The 19,204-nt window shown below is 58.9% G+C and overlaps 2 protein-coding genes across 5 annotated transcripts; both read right to left on the reverse strand.

Moving 5' to 3' along the window:
- Positions 1 to 3,576: 3,576 nt before the first annotated feature.
- LOC144279849 (membrane-spanning 4-domains subfamily A member 4A-like) lies at positions 3,577 to 8,909 on the reverse strand. Its single transcript, XM_077841539.1, has 7 exons — positions 8,833 to 8,909; positions 8,116 to 8,299; positions 6,859 to 6,975; positions 6,101 to 6,157; positions 4,742 to 4,897; positions 4,413 to 4,532; positions 3,577 to 4,008 (listed from the first exon to the last, which is right to left on the reverse strand). The coding sequence occupies exons 2-7, from the start codon at positions 8,239 to 8,241 to the stop codon at positions 3,913 to 3,915; spliced, it is 672 nt and encodes a 223-aa protein (XP_077697665.1). The 5' UTR covers positions 8,242 to 8,299; positions 8,833 to 8,909; the 3' UTR covers positions 3,577 to 3,912.
- Positions 8,910 to 10,488: 1,579 nt separating this feature from the next.
- LOC144279514 (uncharacterized) lies at positions 10,489 to 17,700 on the reverse strand. Of its 4 annotated transcripts, none has more exons than XM_077841056.1 (10): positions 17,573 to 17,700; positions 15,786 to 15,849; positions 15,167 to 15,223; positions 14,801 to 14,878; positions 14,026 to 14,079; positions 11,679 to 11,741; positions 11,526 to 11,561; positions 11,360 to 11,434; positions 11,093 to 11,141; positions 10,489 to 11,013 (listed from the first exon to the last, which is right to left on the reverse strand). In XM_077841056.1, exons 1-10 carry the CDS (start codon positions 17,576 to 17,578, stop codon positions 10,989 to 10,991), a joined length of 507 nt encoding a protein of 168 aa, XP_077697182.1. In that variant the 5' UTR covers positions 17,579 to 17,700; the 3' UTR covers positions 10,489 to 10,988. The 4 variants fall into 4 exon arrangements, with proteins under 4 accessions (XP_077697182.1, XP_077697181.1, XP_077697184.1 ...); XM_077841055.1 differs by having other exon boundaries at positions 15,155 to 15,223; positions 17,573 to 17,699; XM_077841058.1 differs by lacking the exon at positions 14,801 to 14,878.
- Between the last annotated feature and the right edge of the window lie 1,504 nt (positions 17,701 to 19,204).

The following is a 19,204-nucleotide window of genomic DNA, read 5'->3' on the forward strand; positions in this document are numbered from 1 at the left end:
ACCATTTCCTCCCCCTGCCCAAAGTAAGGGTAAGCAGGGGAGGGCTGGAGACACCGAGCTGCGGTTGTGCTTCTAGGCAGAGCTGACGGGAGGTTTTCCAGAGGGATGTTTTGCTGTTGGAAAATGCAGATTTCTCAGCCCCTAAACTTCCCGTGGGGACACACTGGCTGTAAAGCAAAAAGGTGACAAAGCAGGGCCCTGATGACAGTCCTTAAATAGGCCCAGGGCTGTTCTAAGGAGGCTGGGGGTCAGCTGTTCTCCTTGCTGGCGGTTAATCCACAGCAGGTGAGACTGAGGGTGGATATTAGGACCAATTTGCTAACTCTAAGGGGAGCTGAGTACTGGAACAGGTTAGCAAGGGAATCTGCCCCATGGCAGAGCCTCTGTGTGCCCCTCCCCCATATACCAGATCCCCCCATTCTTTCCCCATGCCAGAGGCTCTATATGTCCCTGTGGTGACGCAGGACTGTTCTAAATGTTTCCTCTGACTATTGTGGGGGTGCCTCAGTTTCCCCTATGCAGTTCTGAAGTATCTAGGGGGTGGGAAAAGGGTGTATGATCGTTGCAGAGCCCTAGAGGGCGGGTGTGTGCAGGGCTCTGGACACAGAGAACAGCCAACACCCTGTTTCCTGGCACCTGATGGCATGGGCCCTTCCCCCCTGCAAGGTGAGAGCTAAGGGCTGGAGAGAGTTTCAGTTTGGGGCTGGCTGGGGACATGGAGTGAAGTGCAGACGTGGTTGTCTGGCTCACTGCCCCCCTTCCAATGGACCCTGCCTCCCCCCACAATGGACCCAGCAGGAATGGGTCCTGTTCTCTGCACCTACAAGCTCTGTTTTAGACCATGTTCCTGTCGTCTAGTAAATTTCTGTTTTACTGGCTGGCTGAGAGTCACGTCTGACTGCGAAGTTGGGGTGCAGGACCCTCTGGCTTCCCCAGGACCCTGCCTGGGCGGACTCGCTGTGGGAAGCGCACGGAGGGGCAGAGGATGCTGAATGCTCCGAGGTCAGACCCAGGAAGGTGGAAGCTGTGTGAGCTGTGTGTCCCGCAGACAGTCTGCTCACAGAAAGGAGACTTCCCCAGAGTCCTGACTGGCTTCGCGGGGAGCAGTTCCAGAGCATTGCCCAGCGACTCCGCGACAGTCCCTCACCATTTTTCCCTTCTGTTTTTCTAGTGCCCGCCACCCCCCCAAATCAACAGGGTTCTGTCCATCGGTGCCTGGTCCCTTCCCTGACAGTTCGGCACTGATCAGATGCAGCCTTCAAACACTATCCTGTAACATCCACACAGACGGACAAAGACATACTACTGAGTGGCGTGTCGGGCCTCACTTCACCAGTCTTCTGACGATGGGACCCAGGTGCTGCGGGGATGGGGGCCAGGCTCCAGCTGTCAGTCCTGGTGGCAGGGCTCCGGCTGTGAGCCCCATGCAGGGCTGACAGCCAACAGGCGATGTAAGTAACAGTGTCTACATAGCCACTGCGTCACCCTAAGTACACCCACCTAAGCGCTACACCTCTTGCAGAGGTGGCGTTGTTGGGTCGGTGTAGCGGGCAACTCACATCGGCGGAAGCCCTGTTGCAGTGTAGACATGAACAGAGTTAAAGTGACGTAAGCTGCCATATATCGACCTAACTGTCGTGTAGCCCAGCTCTCAGATACTATCTGATCCTCTCTCTCTGCAGTGGTTGAGGGAGGAACTGATTAGACTCTCTTGAAGGTTGTTGGTTTGTTCAGTGACCATCAAAGTGTAGGACTGGAGGGGACCTCCATGCGCCCTTTGGTCCAGTCCCCTGCACTCAAGGCAGGACTGTAACAGCCAGACCAGGCCTGACGGGTGTTTGTCTAATTTGCTCTTTAAAACCTCCAATGATTCCACAGCCTCCCTAGGCAATTTGTTCCAGGGCTTAACCACCCGGACAGTTAGGACGTTTTTCCTGATGCCCAACCTAAACTGCCCTTGCTGCAATTTAAGCCCATTGCGTCTTGTCCTGTCCTCAGAGGTGAATGAGGCTGCGTCGCCCGATGCCCGGCTCCCGCGCTGCTCTGGAGGGGCCTGCACAGCACAAGCTGTTCTCAGCCTGCGGCAGGAAGCATCTGGGCCTGCAGCCTGGCCAGGGGAGGAAAAGGAACTAAGAAGGGTGGGGGAGGTGGGGAACCAAGGAACTGGCCCTAGGGTGTGGAGACTCAGGATCTGGCCGCTGAAGGGTTAATATTGAGTAATGATTTAGCAATGACGCCCTCTGCCAGTAACTCTGACAATGGAGGAGGGGCACCATGCTGCAGGAAGTGGGGGAGGGCTCAGCAGGGGGCACTGTGCCGGGAGTGGGGCGGGGGAGTATTGTGCTGTGGGGGGGGGGGGGCACCGTGCTGCAGGGGGCTCAGCATGGCTCCAAGGTCACAGTTACTGGCAGAGGGAGTCACTGCTAAACCATTGCTCAATATTAACCCTTCAGGGCCTGCCCCACCCCAGGGCTAGTTCCTTGGCTCCCCCCATTCCCCACTCCCGTTAGTTCCTCTTCCTCCCCAGGCTGGGCTCCAGGCCCAGACACTTCCCGCCCCAGGAAGAGAACAGATTGTTCTGAACAGTCCCCTCCAGGGGCAGCTGGATTTGGGGGGAGGGGAAGATTTTCCCTGCAATTAACTTCTATCTCCTTGCCTCCTGCTCTAACCGTTCCGCCCCACTCCACTCCTAGAGCTAGAGGAGAACCCAAGAGTCCTAGCTCCCTTGCTCTAACCACTAGAACTGCCCCCCTTTGCAGAGGAGTGTCACCATAATCCCCACCCCATCCTCTGATCCCTCTAACTCCTGTCCCCTACCACCCAGGCCCCTCTCCATAATCACCTCCACTCAAATCTCCACTGCCCCCTCACCCTTCCACCCCCTAATGTTCACTCCCTTCTCTGCCGGACTTTGAGCCCTTCCCAATTTGCCAATAACATGCTCCTTTAACCTCCACCAGATTGGGGAGCTCGGCCGGGCTGGCTGGCTGCCTGGGCACGCTGGCTCCGCATCATTCCTTTGGCATGTGCCCAGTAGCCATGCCCCCGTCCCCAGCGCCATGCTCTCAGTTGAACCCCATGCTCAGCGTTACTCCCTCGAGGGGCAAGTTGGTGCCACGTGCTAGCCGGGGTAAATGGCGAGCGACTGAGCCCGCTCGGGGCAGGAGCTGACCCCTGGCTTGATCCCTGTCTGTGTGCAAAGAGAATGCGGAGAATCTGTTAACCTTAAGAAAAACTGTTTTCTTGGGGGAGGGGTGCCTCGTGGGAACGCCTCGCTCAAATTGCCCCCGATTTAGAGCTCTAAACCTACCCTGTAGCCCCAAGAGGAACACCAGCTCTCAAGGCAATCCAAGTTGCCACATGCACACTGCACGCTGCCTTTATCTCAGCACTGAAGGTCTGTGCCATGCACTGAGTTCACCTGTTCTCAGCTCACTGCCTTTATCTCAGCGAGTTCACCTGTTCTCAGGTCCAGCATTTTGGCAGCCCCTACAATACCAGGACCATTCCGGGGCTGCCCCTGTCCCTTCGCCAAGTCAGGGGATCCTGATGAATAACAGAGGCAGAAACTGGGGCTGGTCGTTCGTATGAAACACGTTTATTGGGTGTAGGGAGATCAGGGGTGAATGCGCAGCAGAGAGGAATCAGATCCTGTCGGCAGGGGAGAAGAAAGAAAGAAAGAAAGAAAGAAAGAAACTGTAATTTGCCACACTGTAGCCTCGCACCGTCCCTTTAAATCCCGCAGAAGGAAGCTGTCACACTGTTAGTGTAGATGGCACCATCAGGAGTGAGTCCCAGTCGTCACCATCCACAACGCTGGCCCAGATACTGCGCTGCCCCCTGGGGGCCATTGCAGAGCCGGCAGCAGCTCGGAGTGGTTGGGGTCGGTCAGCAGGTGAAGTGGGGCGTGGCTCAAGGGGTCTGGGTGTCCTGGTAAGGGGGCGGGGCTTTGGGGGGGTCATTGGCGAGGGCAGCTGGAGGCCCCATGTTCTGATAAATCACCACAGACTGGAGGGAGAGACAGGAGGAGAGCATGAGGGGCAGCCCTAGGGCCAGCCACTCCCCTGCCCCCCACATTCCCCTATACCCCCTACTCCTCCTTCCTGCCCCCCACATTCTCATGCAGCCCTATTGGGCAGTGCACAGACACAAATTGTTCATGGAATAACTCCCCTAGGGAAGTACGGGGGCCGGGCGGGGAGAGGTTCCTACATCTGTCAACTGACTTAAAAAGAGGATGGGCTGGACAAATGTTTCACACACCCAGGGATAGAACCCAGGAGTCCTCACCCATGGCTTTAAACTCTAAACTCCACTCCCTTCTCTGAGCCTGGGATAGAACCCAGGCGTCCTGGCTCCCAGCCCTCCCCCCCAACCCCAAGACCCCCATCCCCTCGCACAAAGGCTGTCACCGTGTCGCTGTAGCTGTCCCGGCAGAGTGTTTTGCACCCGAAGGCAGCACTGGAAATGGAGACACAGAACTCCAGGATGGTGAAGACCAGGAGAATCATGACCACCCCGAACATGGTATCCTGGCCAGGGAAGATCCACGAGGGACTGACTGAGAATACACACAGCGCCCCCTGCTGAGCCCCCGCTCCCCGCAGCACAGCGCCCCCTGCTGAGCCCCCGCTCCCCGCAGCACAGCGCCCCCTGCTGAGCCTCCCGGGTCACAGATAGCACCAGTGCCCCCAGCTTCATGGGGCAGAGCTGGGCAGGCCGAGGGGGCAGCCGGACTCACCGTGGGCACTCGGGAGGTCGGCGCGCAGGACTTGGACTCCTCGATCCAGTAGCAGGTTACTCCCGGGTAGTAGAAGACAAACGAGAACGAACAGATGATGATCCCCACTCCGGCCACTATGGCGCTGAGGGTATTCATAGCCAGCATGCCCTTCACCTGGGGAGGAGGCATCAGAGACGTGGGGCTAGGACGCCCAGCTATGTCGTCCATACACCCCACACCTCCCACCCCTGCATCTCCCCAGCCACCTTCCTGCCCTTGAATCCTCCTGCACCCCTCCAGACACCCTCAGCCTGTGTCCAGCTTCCACGGTACAGCATGTCGGTGGAGATTTTAATGTCTAGCGAGACAAGGCTGGTGGGGGCCCAGCTTCCGCTGGGGAAATCATAGAATCATAGAATCTCAGGGCTGGAAGGGACCTCAGGAGCCATCTAGTCCCACCCCCTGCTCAAAGCAGGACCAACCCCAAGTAAATCATCCCAGCCAGGGCTTTGTCAAGCCAGGCCTTAAAAACCTCTAAGGAAGGAGATTCCACCACCTGCCTAGGGAACCCCTTCCAGTGCTTCACCACCCTCCTAGTGAAAAAGTTTTTCCTAATATGCAACCTAAACCTCCCTCGCTGCAACTTGAGACCATTACTCCTCATTCTGTCATCTGCTACCACTCAGAACAGTCTAGATCCATCCTCTTTGGAGCCCCCCTTCAGGTAGTTGAAGGCTGCTCTCAAATCCCCCCTCACTCTTCTCTTCTGCAGACTAAACAATCCCAGTTCCCTCAGCCTCTCCTCGTAAGCAAGCTAGCCTGCTCTCCAGAGCTCTTCTTCTGATCCTTGTTACAATCTTCAGCCCGAAACAGGCGACTTTCAGCCATTCGTGGCAGTTTTCAGTGGCAACGTTTTGGGCTTTGGGGCAATTTTGAGTAGACATTTTTCATTTTCCCTGCACTTTTTAGCAGCTTCTAGCTACAAATTTGCTCTTTTGGGGGCAACTTTTGGCAGCCAATTGGCCATTTTCAGCTGTGTGGGGTGGGCTGCCGTTTTTGTCTGAAAAAACTTTGGGGGGGGGGTTGGTGGCTGTTTTGGGCTGAAATTTTTCAATTTTGGGCAATTTCCCCCTGGAAATTCTTCCTTTCATGACTGTTTTGGGGTAAAATGTTTCAATTCTCAGCCGTTTGGCCAGTTTGGGGATGGGAATTTTCAGTGTTGAGAAAAAAGTCAAAAGTTTCCATTGGAATTTTTGGTGAATTCTCCCCCCCCCCCCCCCGCCAATTTTTCATGTTTCAATTAACTTTCCCGGGGGGGGAAACCCCAATATGTTCCAACTGGCTCAAAAAACAAGGGACAGAAACCTCGTTCCTTACCAGTGAGATCTTGGGGTTCTTGGCAGCCTCCACACAAATGAACCCCGAAAGGATGTACTGGAGGGAAAGCAGAGATGGGTGAAAGCTGCTGCCCACTCTTCACCCAACAGGTGAGATCATCCCACTCGCTTGGTGCCTCAGTTTCCCCTCCATGCATTAGGTATATTGGCATTCCCTCCCTCACAGGCAGGGTGAGGATCAATACACCAGGGGTGGAGGGGAGTCACACATTTGTCATGCCCATTACACATCTCAGAGGCTCCTTCCCCACCATGCCAAGGGCTTTATGTGTCCCCCACTTCCCCTCCCTTCCATGCCAGGGGGTTCTGGATCCCCCCATTCTTCCCTTTCTCCCCATGCCACAGGCTCTGTATGCCCTACAGAGACTCAGCTGAAGATGGGGGAGGGGTCCAGGTGCTGCGGGGATCGGGGCCAAAGAAGCACCTGTGATAGGTCGGGGCTCTGCACAGACACACAGCCAGTGGCCACCCCAAGGACTCACAGAGGGGACATGCGAACCCGCCCAGCAGGCCAGCGGCACCTCAGGGAGCAACCCCCAACTCTTCTAGCCCCATGGCCAGTGCCCCAGTCGCCACTCCGCCACCCCCGGCAGTACCAGCTGGGCTTCCAAAGATCATTGGGAAGCCGGGTTCAGGGCACGGCGCTGGCTGGCTAAACTGCCCTACAGAGAGGATTCCGAGACAATGTCCTCCTTGTTTGCACACACACACCCCGAAGCCCCCACCACTAGGACTTACCAGGATCCCCGTCCAAAAGGGGGTCCCCACCTTTATCGCCACTTGGTGGTGGTCATTCGTCAGGGTCAGGATGATGCCAAAAGCTATCTGCACAATGCCCGTGAGTATCTGTGTGATCTGCAGAGACACCATGAGGCATGTTACTGGCCAGGAGCTGCATTTTGGGGAACTTACTACATGGTTACTCAGTCCCTACTACACGGTTACGCCATCCCTACCACACGGTGACACAGTCTCTACTACACAGGGTCTCTGTATTTTGGCTAGTCATTCATGAGAGGATAAAGCCTCTAGACGGATCCTCAGGAGACTTGTGTTCTGTTCCCAACTCTGTCACTGGCCTTATCCTCCCTGCGTCTCAGTTTCCTCACGATACCTCATTTGTAAAGTACTTTGAGATCAACTGATGACAAGGGCTACCAAGAGCTAGGGATGATAATTATATGGCTACTTAGTCCTTACATCTACTTAGGCCAAGATTTCCAAAGGAACTTTGCACCTGAATGCAGGTGGGTGTCTCTTGGGCTTGACAAAAGTGCCAGAGCTAGGTGCCTAACTCCCATTGACTTTCCATGAGCTGCAGGCATCTAGGTAAGTCTTGGCAAGTCCCACTTGCTCCTCTCTACCTATCTAATCAACTTAGATATGTATCTACTTTTCTTTTCGTCTATATGTCCCATCACCTTAGTTTGGAAGTAATGGATTCAAATAATGGAATTGCATCATGCTCCCAAGTGGAACATTCCTAATGAAAACAGCTGGGAATTAGGACTCCTGGGTTCTATCCCAAGCTCTGGGAGGGGAGTGGGCGTCTAGTGGATTACAGCAGAGGAGCTAGGACTCCTGGCTTCTATTTCTAGCTCTCGTAGGGGAGGAGGGTGCTCAGAGGGTCAGGTCTTGGGCATCCTGACCCTGACTCGCTGCAAGTCTCCAGTCAGGCACCCACCTAGCTCTGTGCCTCAGTTTCCCTCTCTGTATTACAGAGATAATCATCCCCAACCACATTTCTAAGGCACTTTGGGATCCTCAGTGCCACAGCACTATACCAAGGCCACACATGACAGCCTGTGGCCAAGGATAGGACCCCCTGCACCTAAAAGCCTGAGTGTCTTCCGTCCAAGCTAATCAGGCAACTACACCCAGCAAGGGCAGCAGCCGCCTCCTGTTAATGGCCCAGCCAGCAGAAGGAGTCAGAAAGGCTCATTGTGTCCCCCTGGGTCCCCTTCACAGGCCAGCCTCCGGCTATGCTGGACTCACGCCCAGAGCCAGTGGCTCCCCCTGGTAGAACTTCCGCAGGGGCCGTGGTGGGGCAGAGGAGGCTGATGAGTGGGGCTGGGGTATGATCTGCGTCAGCAGGACGACTCCGGAGGGCCCCGCCTCCATGAGGGCAGCAGGTGCCTATTCCCGGCCTGTGCAGTGCTGACAGGAGCCGTCACAGCAACTAAATGAGGGAGAGGAAAAGAGAGAGAAGGACGGGGAAAGAATGAAGAGTCTCACATTTAGGATGAGAACAATTGGGATTCAGAACTCCTGGGTTTTCTCCCTGGCTCTGGGAGCGGGGGGGGGAAGAGTCTAGTGGTTAGAAAAGGGAGGGTTGGGAGCCAGGACTCCTGGGTTCTCTCTATGGCTCTGGGAGGGAAGTGGGAGCTAGTGGTTAGAGAAGGGAGGGTTGGGAGCCAGGACTCCTGGGTTCTCTCTATGGCTCTGGGAGGGGAGTAGGTCTAGTGGGTGGGGGGTGGGGGTGCACAGAGCCAGTTTTTCACAGGAAACCTTTCCCCTCCCATCTCTGCCTGTCCGCTTGCTAGCGGATCTCTCCCAGGCCTGTGGTGGGAGGGCATCAGACATAGTGACCCTCCCAGCCTCCGTCTGCCCCAGAGCCCCAAGGCTCGCAGCCCCCCAGCTGCTCTGTGGCTGATGCACCCCAGAGAGCGTCCCCCGTTGCCCAGCGCCCCTGCTATGCTCGGCTGTACTTGCCCTGGGCTCCTAGCACCCCCGGCCGCTCCTGCGGGCCCCCGCAGCTCGGGCTGTCTGCCTGGGCAGGAAGTGGCTGGGCCTGGTGCCCAGCCAGGGAGGGAGAGGAAGAGGGAGAGGCCCGTGCGAGGGGGGAGCCAGTGGCCTCTGGCACGAGGATAGAGCAAGGGCAGATTTGGCCCTGGTACCTCCAGGCCAGCCTGGCAGAAACACCCAGCCCAGCAGCAGGCTGGGCACAAGCTGGTGCCATGGGTGAGCGATTGAGAGGAACTATCCGGCCACTGCCTCAAGCCTGCAGCCCGGTGGTTTGACAGCAGGTCAGGGCTCGGGGATCAGCCGAAAGGGGCCGGGCCTGGCGGGCCAGGCCACTGAGCTCCCGGCGCGGCTCTGCCCTCTGGGCCATGTCGTGTGCTGAGGTTTCCCAGACATGCGGGGCTGGAGGAGACCTCAAGAGGGCCTCTGGGCCAGCACCGCGGGGCCAAGTCAGAGCCGAGGGACCCCCGAGCGGCCCTGACAGGGTGTGTCCAGCCCGGTCTTAAAACCTTCCAGTGACACGGTTCCTTGGGTAACCTGTTCAGAGTGTCCCGGCTGTTCTTTTGGCAGCCGCTAAGTGTCTTCCGGGTGCTGACAAACAACAGCTGCATTTGTGGGACCTACCTGCTCTACCCGAGGGAGCTGCATCGCAGTGCCAGGCGAGCTGTCCTCGTGTGCCGTTATGTGTGGCTGTTCCCCCCTGTCCCACCCCTGAGGCGGCTGCATCCCAGCGCTGGGAAAGCTGTCCTCATGCGGCTGTTCCCCATCTGCCCCACCCCAGATGTGGCTGCATCTCAGTGCTCTGCATACCCAATCCCAGCGTTATGGGTCTCAGATGATTTGTGCAGAGGAGTCCATTTCTGTTGCAGGAGTGATGGTGTGAGTGAAAGCCCCATGATATTAACCCTCTACTTTCCAGTCTCTGACCCTGAACAACAGGCCCTACCTCTGGAGTGGAGCAGCTGGGGAACAGCCACACATAACACCCCATGGGGACAGCTCACCCAGTGCTGAGATGTAGCCACCTGTAGCTCATTATCTGAGCACAGTTCAGGCCTTGAGCAACCAGCACAGAGCTGGCTCCACCCAGGGGGAAATTCCTGCCCTTGGTTGTTTTCATTCACTAAAGCCCATGGCGGCCAACTCTCTGAGCCCTTTGAACTGGCCTGAGCTCAGCAAAGTGCTAATGGAGCCCTGCTGCCACCAGAAGGGGCAAGAGCTACCACAGAATCACAGAATATCAGGGTTGGAAGGGATCTCAGGAGGTCATCTAGTCCAACCCCCTGCTCAAAGCAGGACCAACCCCCAATTTTTGCCCCAGATCCCAAGTGGCCCCCTCAAGGATTGAACTCACAACCCTGGGTTTAGCAGGCCAATGCTGAAACCACTGAGCTATGCTCCCCTCCCACAGCCACAGATGGAACCCAGGAGTCCTGGCTCCCAGCCCCTGCTCTAACCCACTAGACCCCGACTCCCCTCCCAGAGCCATGGATGGAACCCAGGAGTCCCGGCTCCCAGGCCCTGCTCTCACCGACTAGACCCCACTCCCCTCCCGGAGCTGGGGATAGAATCCAGGAGTCCTGACTCCTGCCCCCGCGCCCTGCTGCATGAGAGGCTCACAGACACTTTGCTTCCCCAGAGGGAGTCATTTAATGTCATCAAAATACAACACAGGGCGACCGGCGCTCAGAGACAGGTTGGGGGGACAGGGATGCGGGGGACAGGCCAGGCACAGGCTGGAGACTCAGATGGGGGGGATAAGGCCTGAAGGGAGGACAAGGATGGGAATCCAGGCCAGGAAGGGGGAGGGGACAGAGATGGGGGAACAAGGCTGGGAGAGGGAGGGGACAGGGATCAGGGGACAAGGCTGGGAGGGGGAAAAGAGAGGGATGGAGGATCCAGGCCGGGGAGTCGGCTGGAGGCTAGAGGGGATTGGCGGGGGTGATCTGAGCCAGGGGTCTGATATGCAGATCACAGAGGAGGGAGCCAGGGGCACTCAGCAGCCCTCTGGTCTGTGCTGCTGGTTCTGCCCCAGCCCCCATTAGGCATGCAGCATCGCTGTGGGGCTCCGAGCCGGCCCCTCCACGCAGTGTCTGGCCCCCAGGCATCCCCCAGCAGGGCGTGCCTCAGAGCCGCGAGATATCGTAGGCGCTGTAAGGAAAAGGAAGAAGGGCTTAGGGGGGCTGGGGGGACCCTGCGGGGCCCAAGAGAGGATAGGGGCGGCTCTCACCTCCTCCGCTTCCGGCCCCCACATCCGTGGAACTTCCCGAATTTACCACCTGGGAATGGAGAGAGTAAGAGTGTGAACCCAGGCGACCTGGCTCCCAGCCCCCAGCCCCGCTCTACCCATCAGACCCCACTCCCCTCCCAGAGCCAGGGAGAGAACCCAGGCGTCCTGGTTCCAACCCCACCCCACACTGCTCTACCCATCAGACCCCACTCCCCTCCCAGAGCCGGAGAGAGAACCCAGGCGTCCTGGCTCCCAGCCCCCACTCACAGGTGAGGATGAGGATGCCCAGGACGAAGAGGATGGCGGCGGCGATCAGGCCCCACTTGCGCAGGGAGTGGTAATCTGAAAGGAGGGGGGAACAGGGTGACTGTGAGGGGAGTGAGGTGAGGAGCAGCACCCCCTGCTGCTCGGGGCAGGGACAGCTGCTACCCACCGTAAGAGAAGATTTCCTCTTGGCTTTGGCCGGCTCCTGTGGGGGCAGAGAGAGAATTACCCAAAATGCCTGGCTTGGGGGAGGGAGGGAAATGGGGCAGGGACCTTTCCCCTCTGCAGGGCTCCGGCTCCGATCCAGCCCCGGGGCACTCACCTGATCTGGCCGAGCTCCCATGCTCTCTGCGGCTCGTCGCCTGGGTCTCAGGCCTCTTGGGGCCTGAAAAGAACAAGTTCTGGAGTGAAAAGGATTCAGAGACCCCAGCTGAGACCTGCCCTCCCCACCAGCTACCTCTGGGATGGGGCACGGGGGGCTGGTCATCCAGGGAGCCCGCACCCGATGCGGTCATCACTAGGGTGTGACGTGAGGGAGCTGATTATCCAGAGACCCCCTCGCCCAGCCCCAAGATGTGGCTGCTTCTGGGGTGGGACATGGTTATCCAGGGAACCCTCGCCCAGCCCTGAGTTGCGGCCGCCTCTGGGGTGTTACCTGTCAGCTCTATGTTCTTGGGGAACCAGGGTGCAGTATCCAGCTTGTCTGATTCACGAAGGACCCCCCACCCCCCAGCCTCCACTTGAACTGAAGAAAAACTTACAAAAAGCAATGAAAAGGCCGTGGGCGACACACCTACAGCCCTACGGACAAGGGTGACAGGATTAAGGAAACTGCCCTGGCGTCATTTGCATGGAAGATGGGACAGGGAGGCATCGCCCTTAGCATACAGAATGGAGAACAGAGATTCCAAGGCAACCAGAAAAGCAGGGATGAACTGCATGATGGGGGATCCCTGCTCCAGATGTTAATGAACTCACACCTGCACACACCCAGCTCAGCCGTTATCAGACCAATTCGAGGAATAAATCCTTGATTGGGATCCGCAATACTGAACCTGCCTAATTGCACTGTGAGCTCCCTTGAAGGAACACTGCCCATAGCCAGGAATGAGCAGTTCCTATTGTCTAGCCTGAACAAAACAATTTTGGTATCCTCCCTTGAGCCACCAGTTTACCCATAAACAAATCTAGTGTTCTCCCTTGAACCATTGTTCTTTCCCTACAAAGACCCCGACCCATGCTCAAGGAAGTGCTCTGATGCCTGGATCCAACATCTGCATCAGTTCCATTGGGATTTCATCGTCTCCTGACTGATCATGCTGGGGGCTCTGCCTGGCTCCAGCACTCCGGACCCCCAGCTACCCCCACCACCTGGGAACCCCGACCAGTTCAAGCGTCACGGAGTGGCGAGAACCCAGCTCTCACTCTCTCTAGCTACAGCCTTCTGACCCTGACTTGTGTGATCAGTTAGAGTTTTCTAAACCTGACTTGTGGGATCAGATTGAAGCTAGATGCAATAATGTAACTCGTTTGTTTGTTTGGCTCCCCTTGTATGGTTATTACCAGGCAATAAATAACTTTTAAGGTTAAGCTGGTTGCTTCCCGCTCTCGCGCGCTCTCTCTCTCTCTTGTTTTTGGCTTCCCCATTCGCTCTGCAGCAACGCTCCTCTTACCTAAGCTAAAGATCCCTGCAGCACCCCAAAATCCTGTGGGGTTTGCTCATCAAGTGGGTTACGGCCAGAACCACTGTAACGTGGAAATGGGGATAGGGATGTGCTGAACCTGGGGCATAGGTGGGTAACAGCTTGGAGGTGCTGCTCGACCTAGCCGGCTCAGGGGTGCTCTGTTCCGGTGCGGTGCATATGAGGGTGACAGCTTGGAGGTGCTGCTCAGGGACAAATAAGGGGTCAGTTGGGGAGTCCTGATTGACCCGGTCCACTCAGACGTGCTCTGCTAATGTGTGTGGGTGTGGGTGGGGGTGTAGGGGTGGGTGCGCGTGTTCATCTGATTCTGGGGCTGGAGGAACCGAGCTGTGGGGAACCGAGGACCTGCAGGCTAGCTCCATTGGGAGGGGACTTGCAGCAGGGAGAAGTAGCGCTGCATGCAAGAACACAAGTGACACAAGCCGTACGTGGATAGAATTACAGACCCACCCCCCCCCCCCCAAAGCGTAACCCTAATAAATGAGTGTACCCCAAAGTAACGGGCAAATCTGGTAACAGCGGTGGGACGTGGGGGGCTGGTCATCCAGGGAGCCCCTGCCTGGCCATGAGTTGCAGCCACCTCTGGGGTGGGATGTGGGGGGGCTTCTCATCCAGGGAGCCCTTGCCTGGCCATGAGTTGCAGCCACCTCTGGGCTGGGATGTGGGGGGGGGCTGGTCATCCAGGGAGCCCTTGTCTGGCCATGAGTTGCAGCCACCTCTGGGGTGGGAGGTGGGGGGGGGCTGGTCATCCAGGGAGCCCTTGCCTGGCCATGAGTTGCAGCCACCTCTGCGGTGGGATGTGGGGGGGGCTGGTCATCCAGGGAGCCCTTGCCTGGCCATGAGTTGCAGCCACCTCTGGGGTGGGACGTGGGTGGGGGGGCTGGTCATCCAGGGAGCCCTTGCCTGGCCATGAGTTGCAGCCACCTCTGGGGTGGGACGTGGGGGGGGGCTGGTTATTTCTCCTACCTGAAGTGGTTGTGCTCATGCTGCTGGAACTGGAGCCCCCAGATCCTGTGGTGACTGCGGGGAGATGAAAGGAGGGTGAGACTCAGATCTTGGACCCTTCTGCCCACCCCACCCCCACCCCCAGCTCTGCCAGTGCCCCTCACTCCCAACCCACAGTCCTGGCTATCCCAGCCCTGGGATTCCCCTCAACAGCTTGCCCCTCATTCCTGACCCACAACCCCCTGCTCTCCCACCTGGTCCTTCTTCCATTTTTAACGTCCCTCTCACTCTTTTCAGGCTGAGCTCTTATGTGGGGAGCTTTTCCCAGCCAAGTCACACCTAACTGGGGTGTTGCAGCTAGGGGAACTGGGGGGCACATTTTGGGGCAGAGCAGTTATGTGCGGTATGATTGGGGGGATGGACAAAGCCCTGGCTGGGATGATTCAGTTGGGGATTGGTCCTGCTTTGAGCAGGGGGTTGGACTAGATGACCTTGAGGTCTCTTCCAACCCTAATCTTCTATCATTCTATGATCCTATGACTGGGGCTACGTGGAGGGGATCTGGCTTGGCCTGGAGTGGGGTGCTCCCACAGTTGGTCACCCGTCTTCTCCGTGATGCCCACTCCCTGCGCTAGATGTGTTTCCCCCCCTCTGCATTTTGGTCTCCATCTGGCCGTGTCATGCAAAGAAAGAACTGAGATTAGAAACAACGGATCAGCCACCTCTGGGGCGGAGCAGCCAGGGAACAGCTGAACATAACGCCACACAGGGATGGCTGCTAGGCACTGATATTCACCTCTCAAATCCGAGTTGGGGTCGGACGAGGTCATGACGCCAGAGTCCTGCCCCAGTTTGGGCCTCGGGGTGACGATTGCTGATGAAGGATAAAAGCCTCCGTGTGCGTGTGTGGCAGCTAGTCTGTATCACACACACGCACACCCCACAGCACCGGGCTGATCCCACACATACAGAGCGCCCCTTCTGGGTCCCAGCCCACTCCCTGCAGCACAGAGCCCTCTGCTGACCGCCCGCTCCCCGCAACCCTGCTGACTCCCCACTCCGCTCTCAGCAGCACAGCCCCCCTACTCACTCCCTGCCCTGTTCCCCACAGCACGTCTGTCCATGCCGTGGGCCCTGGGCTGGAACTTACCCCCCTGCTCACCCGCAAGGGTTGTCTCAGCCAGCAAAGTCATCGCTACGACATCCTTCGTGGCGTTATCTGTGGGAGCAAAGGGCTGGGTGGGAGATTTCGGTGGCTGGGTGGGGGGAGCCCCACCCATGCTTGTCCTCAGCCACCCAGCTTCCATTGGGTGAGAGGGTGTGTGTCCCTGCTGCCCCCTGCTGGAGGGGACGAGCCCTGCTCCGTGTGTGTGTATGCAGTGCACGCGGCCCGGAAATAGACCTACTCTGCTACACATCATATTCCCTGTACAGCACCTGACTGAGGGGGATTCCCCTTTCTACCCCTAAAGAGAAGGAACCTGAGACACAAAGAAGCAAAAAGACATGTCCAAGGTTACGCAAAAGGACAGAAACAGAGGGGGCAGAGCAGACCCCCAGGAGCCCTGACGCCCAGCCCCCCTGATCTAGCCACTAGACCCCATCCCCTCCTAGAGCTGGGATAGAACCCAGAAGTCCTGGTTCCCAGCCCCACTGGTCCCTCCTACAGATGTTTCCCAAGACAGGATTTCCTGGTCAGTCAAGGGGTCTGGTGCCCCAGGGCTGTGGGTGCTGGTGCTACCCAGGGTGTGGTGCCATAGGGAAAGGCAGGTGACACTTACCTTGCTGAGCCAGAACCAGGCCCGGGACCAGGCCCAGGAACAAGAACAATATGGAGATCTGGACCTGCAGCAAAACCAGAGCGATTCAATTGTCCTGGGCTCTGCTGGTAGCCCTCACTCCCACCCGCAGCCCCCTGCCAGCCCCGGAGCCCGCCTCCAGCTCTGCCAGTGCCCCTCACTCCTGTCCTGCAGCACCTGCTCGCCCTGCCCTGGGCTGAGCTGCGCCACTGTATATATTTATATATACTGACTCAGACTTCCCACGAGGGGCTACTACGGTGACCGACGTGTGTGAAACATTTTCAGAGCCTGACAGGCCTGGGAGGAGAGACCCAGCCGTGCTGGGGTGGGGATGGGGGGGATTTGCCGTCTTGATTTATGAGCTACTGGGGGAGCCGCTGGCCCTAGCGACGGGCTCAGGCTCCCAGCAGACTCAGGCAGCATCACCACGCCGGCCACACCCGGGGCAGATCTCTCCTCTCCCAGCGACGGGCTCAGGCTCCCAGCTGACTCAGGCAGCATCGTCACGCCGGCCACACCCGGGGCAGATCTCTCCTCTCCCAGCGACGGGCTCAGGCTCCCGGATGACTCAGGCAGCATCGCCACGCCGGCCACACCCGGGGCAGATCTCTCCTCTCCCAGCGACGGGCTCAGGCTCCCGGATGACTCAGGCAGCATCGCCACGCCGGCCACACCCGGGGCAGATCTCTCCTCTCCCAGCGACGGGCTCAGGCTCCCGGATGACTCAGGCAGCATCGCCACGCCGGCCACACCCGGGGCAGATCTCTCCTCTCCCAGCGACGGGCTCAGGCTCCCGGATGACTCAGGCAGCATCGCCACGCCCTGGGCAGATCTCTCCTCTCCCAGCGATGGGCTCAGGCTCCCAGCTGACTCAGGCAGCATCGCCACGCCGGCCACACCCGGGGCAGATCTCTCCTCTCCCAGTGATGGGCTCAGGCTCCCGGATGACTCAGGCAGCATCGCCATGCCGGCCACACCCAGGGCAGATCTCTCCTCTCCCAGCGACGGGCTCAGGCTCCCAGCTGACTCAGGCAGCATCGCCACGCCCTGGGCAGATCTCTCCTCTCCCAGCGATGGGCCCAGGCTCCCAGCTGACTCGGGCAGACTCATGTTTGATCCCCAAACCTGCGAGCTAGAAATGCCGTCCCTCCCCCCACACACACACAAATCGAACTCTGAGGCAATCCCAGGGTATAGAGGAGAACCCTCCACCCTGCATGGTGAACAGCCCGGGGGTGGGGAGGCGGGTCAGGCCAGGCTGCGGGGGGCTGCTCTGATCTCAGGGCAGGTGAATGCCCTGGAACTCACACTGGCTCCCAGGGGCCTGGTGACTGGGCCTCACCCAGGGACTGGACACAGCTGGCTCACAGGGCAGATGATTCAGCTGGGGTGGAGCGTGTACAGAGACAGATAGAGAGATAGGGACCGGATGCCATGTCGGGGGATGTAGGTCTACAACCGTTAGCTGCAGCCCCGTATGCACATCAGCCTGGTGGCCTGGTTCCCATCCCAGGGCCCCCCCCCTCCCCCGCCCCTTGCCGGCCCCTCTTCCCCCCCGCCCCCATGCGGCCAGGACACCTGGTTCCCATCACCAGCCTGCCTGGCTCCCCATGCCCCTCCCCACTCAAAGCCCCCCCTCCTGCAGCCGTGACCCACCAGGGTTACACGTGGCAGGAAGTCGGGGCCGTGGTGCTGGATTGGGGGCACAGCTGGCTCTGATAAGAGCCGGGGAACCCAGGCGTCCGGAATGGGGGGTGGGGACTCACCCTCATGGCAGCAGGCGCTGGGACGGCGTGTGAGCAGGAATGGGAGGGCAGCGCTCGGGCGGCAGAACAAGGAGGCCTCACAAGTCATTTCCTCCCGCCGGTACTTCCTGCAAGGCGCGTGTGTGTGAGGGAGACCGTGTGTGTGCGTGCACGCAGAGGACTGTTTGTCTGCCAGTGGTGTGGCCGCAAAATGAAAGGGAACCCCGAGAAGCGGAAACGAAGAGGCAGAGAACTGCCCTGCCCCAGAGATGGCTGCGTCTCAGCCCCAGGCGACCCTTCCCCATACAGCGTTATGTGCAGATGTTCCCCACCTGCCCCGCCCCAGAGATGGCTGCATCTCAGTGTGCTCAGTTCCCCGCTCCTGCCCCCTGTCATTTCCTTATCCCCAGGGAGCTGGGCAGATGGGGATCCGGACTCTACCCAGCCCCACACAGCAGAGGGCTGCCCAGCAGGAGCCTACCCACTGGCATGTGCCCTGGGTAGATGGGGGAGATTCAGGAATGGGAGCAGGACAGGAGGTAGGGCAAGGCTGGTGGTGAGCCCCAGTGCATGCTGGGAGTCCCACTCCGGGCCTGGTGCATGCTGGGAGCTCTGCTCTGATCGTGGTGCATGCTGGGAGTCCCACTCCAGGCCTGGTGCACGCTGGGAGCTCTGCTCTGATCGTGGTGCATGCTGGGAGTCCTGCTCCAGGCCTGGTGGATTTTGGGAGTCCCAGTCTGCATTGATGCATGCTGGGAAGGCTGGGGCATGCTGGGATAGGGCCTCTGTCTTCCTTTTTCAGAGCTCTGCCGAGAGGGGCCAGTTGAGTGGCCTCTGGGGCTCAAACCCACCCTGTCCCCAGGGCGCTAAATGGCCGAGAGACATGGGGCCAGAGGGAAGCGGGCACTGCCAGAGGGGAAAAGCCCTGTACCCCATTCCCCCTCGCCCCGCCCTGTGTAGGGCCGTGTCCCAGATTCCTCTCCATTATTCCTGGGCAGGTCCCCAGCTTGGTCCCCCTGAAGATTCGCCCCTCACAGTCCCGGTCAGTGCTGGGGACTCCAGCTGCCGCCCCCCCGCCCCCTCCCCACACACACATCCCAGAAACCTGCGTTTAGCCGTGGATCCCTCTTGAGACCTAACGGCTCAACTCCTGAAGAATGGCCTTGGAGAGCAATGCCACTGTTCTCCACAGTGTGCTCCAGGTGAGCCGTCCCCATGCGGCGTTATGTGCAGCTGGTCCCCAGCCAGAGGTGGCTGCATCTCAGTGCCCAGGCAAGCCATCCCCATGTGGTGTTATGTGCGGCTGTTCCTCCGCTGCCCCACCCCAGAGGTGGCTGCATGGGTGGTGGGTATAATAGGCCAGGGGAGGCTAAGCCTCCCCCAGCAGGATGCGGCTCACCTCCCTCTGGAGGCATGCCGCCGGCCTGCCACATTTGGAGCGCTGCGAAAGGGCACCCAGGCCGTGGCCCAGCCCACACTCGGCCCGAAGCTCCACTCCCACATCCCGCTCTTCCCCCATAGCCCTGCCCATGCTGCTCCTCTTTCCGCCCTCACTCCACCTCTCCCCCGAAGCTGGCAGGGGCAGAACGGGGCTCCTCGTGCTGCGGTGGGGGGCTTGGGATTCCTCTGGCTCTGGTGGGTGAGGGGGGCTGG

The sequence above is a fragment of the Eretmochelys imbricata genome, chromosome 24 (genome assembly GCF_965152235.1).
Source record: "Eretmochelys imbricata isolate rEreImb1 chromosome 24, rEreImb1.hap1, whole genome shotgun sequence".
In the NCBI taxonomy this organism is placed as follows: Eukaryota; Metazoa; Chordata; order Testudines; family Cheloniidae; genus Eretmochelys; species Eretmochelys imbricata.

Coding starts and splice junctions, on each gene's coding strand:
- LOC144279849 (XM_077841539.1), bottom strand. CDS start 8,241: ATGGAGGCGGGGCCCTCCGGAGTCGTCCTGCTGACGCAGATCATACCC. Junction 6,976..8,115: donor GGGAGCCACTGGCTCTGGGC/GTGAGTCCAGCA, acceptor GTGTCTCTGCAG/ATCACACAGATACTCACGGG. Junction 4,898..6,100: donor AGAACCCCAAGATCTCACTG/GTAAGGAACGAG, acceptor CCTCCTCCCCAG/GTGAAGGGCATGCTGGCTAT.
- LOC144279514 (XM_077841055.1), bottom strand. Junction 14,879..15,154: donor CCTTGCGGGTGAGCAGGGGG/GTAAGTTCCAGC, acceptor ATCCTTCATCAG/CAATCGTCACCCCGAGGCCC. Junction 11,014..11,092: donor GGGGGCCGGAAGCGGAGGAG/GTGAGAGCCGCC, acceptor TTTTCCTTACAG/CGCCTACGATATCTCGCGGC.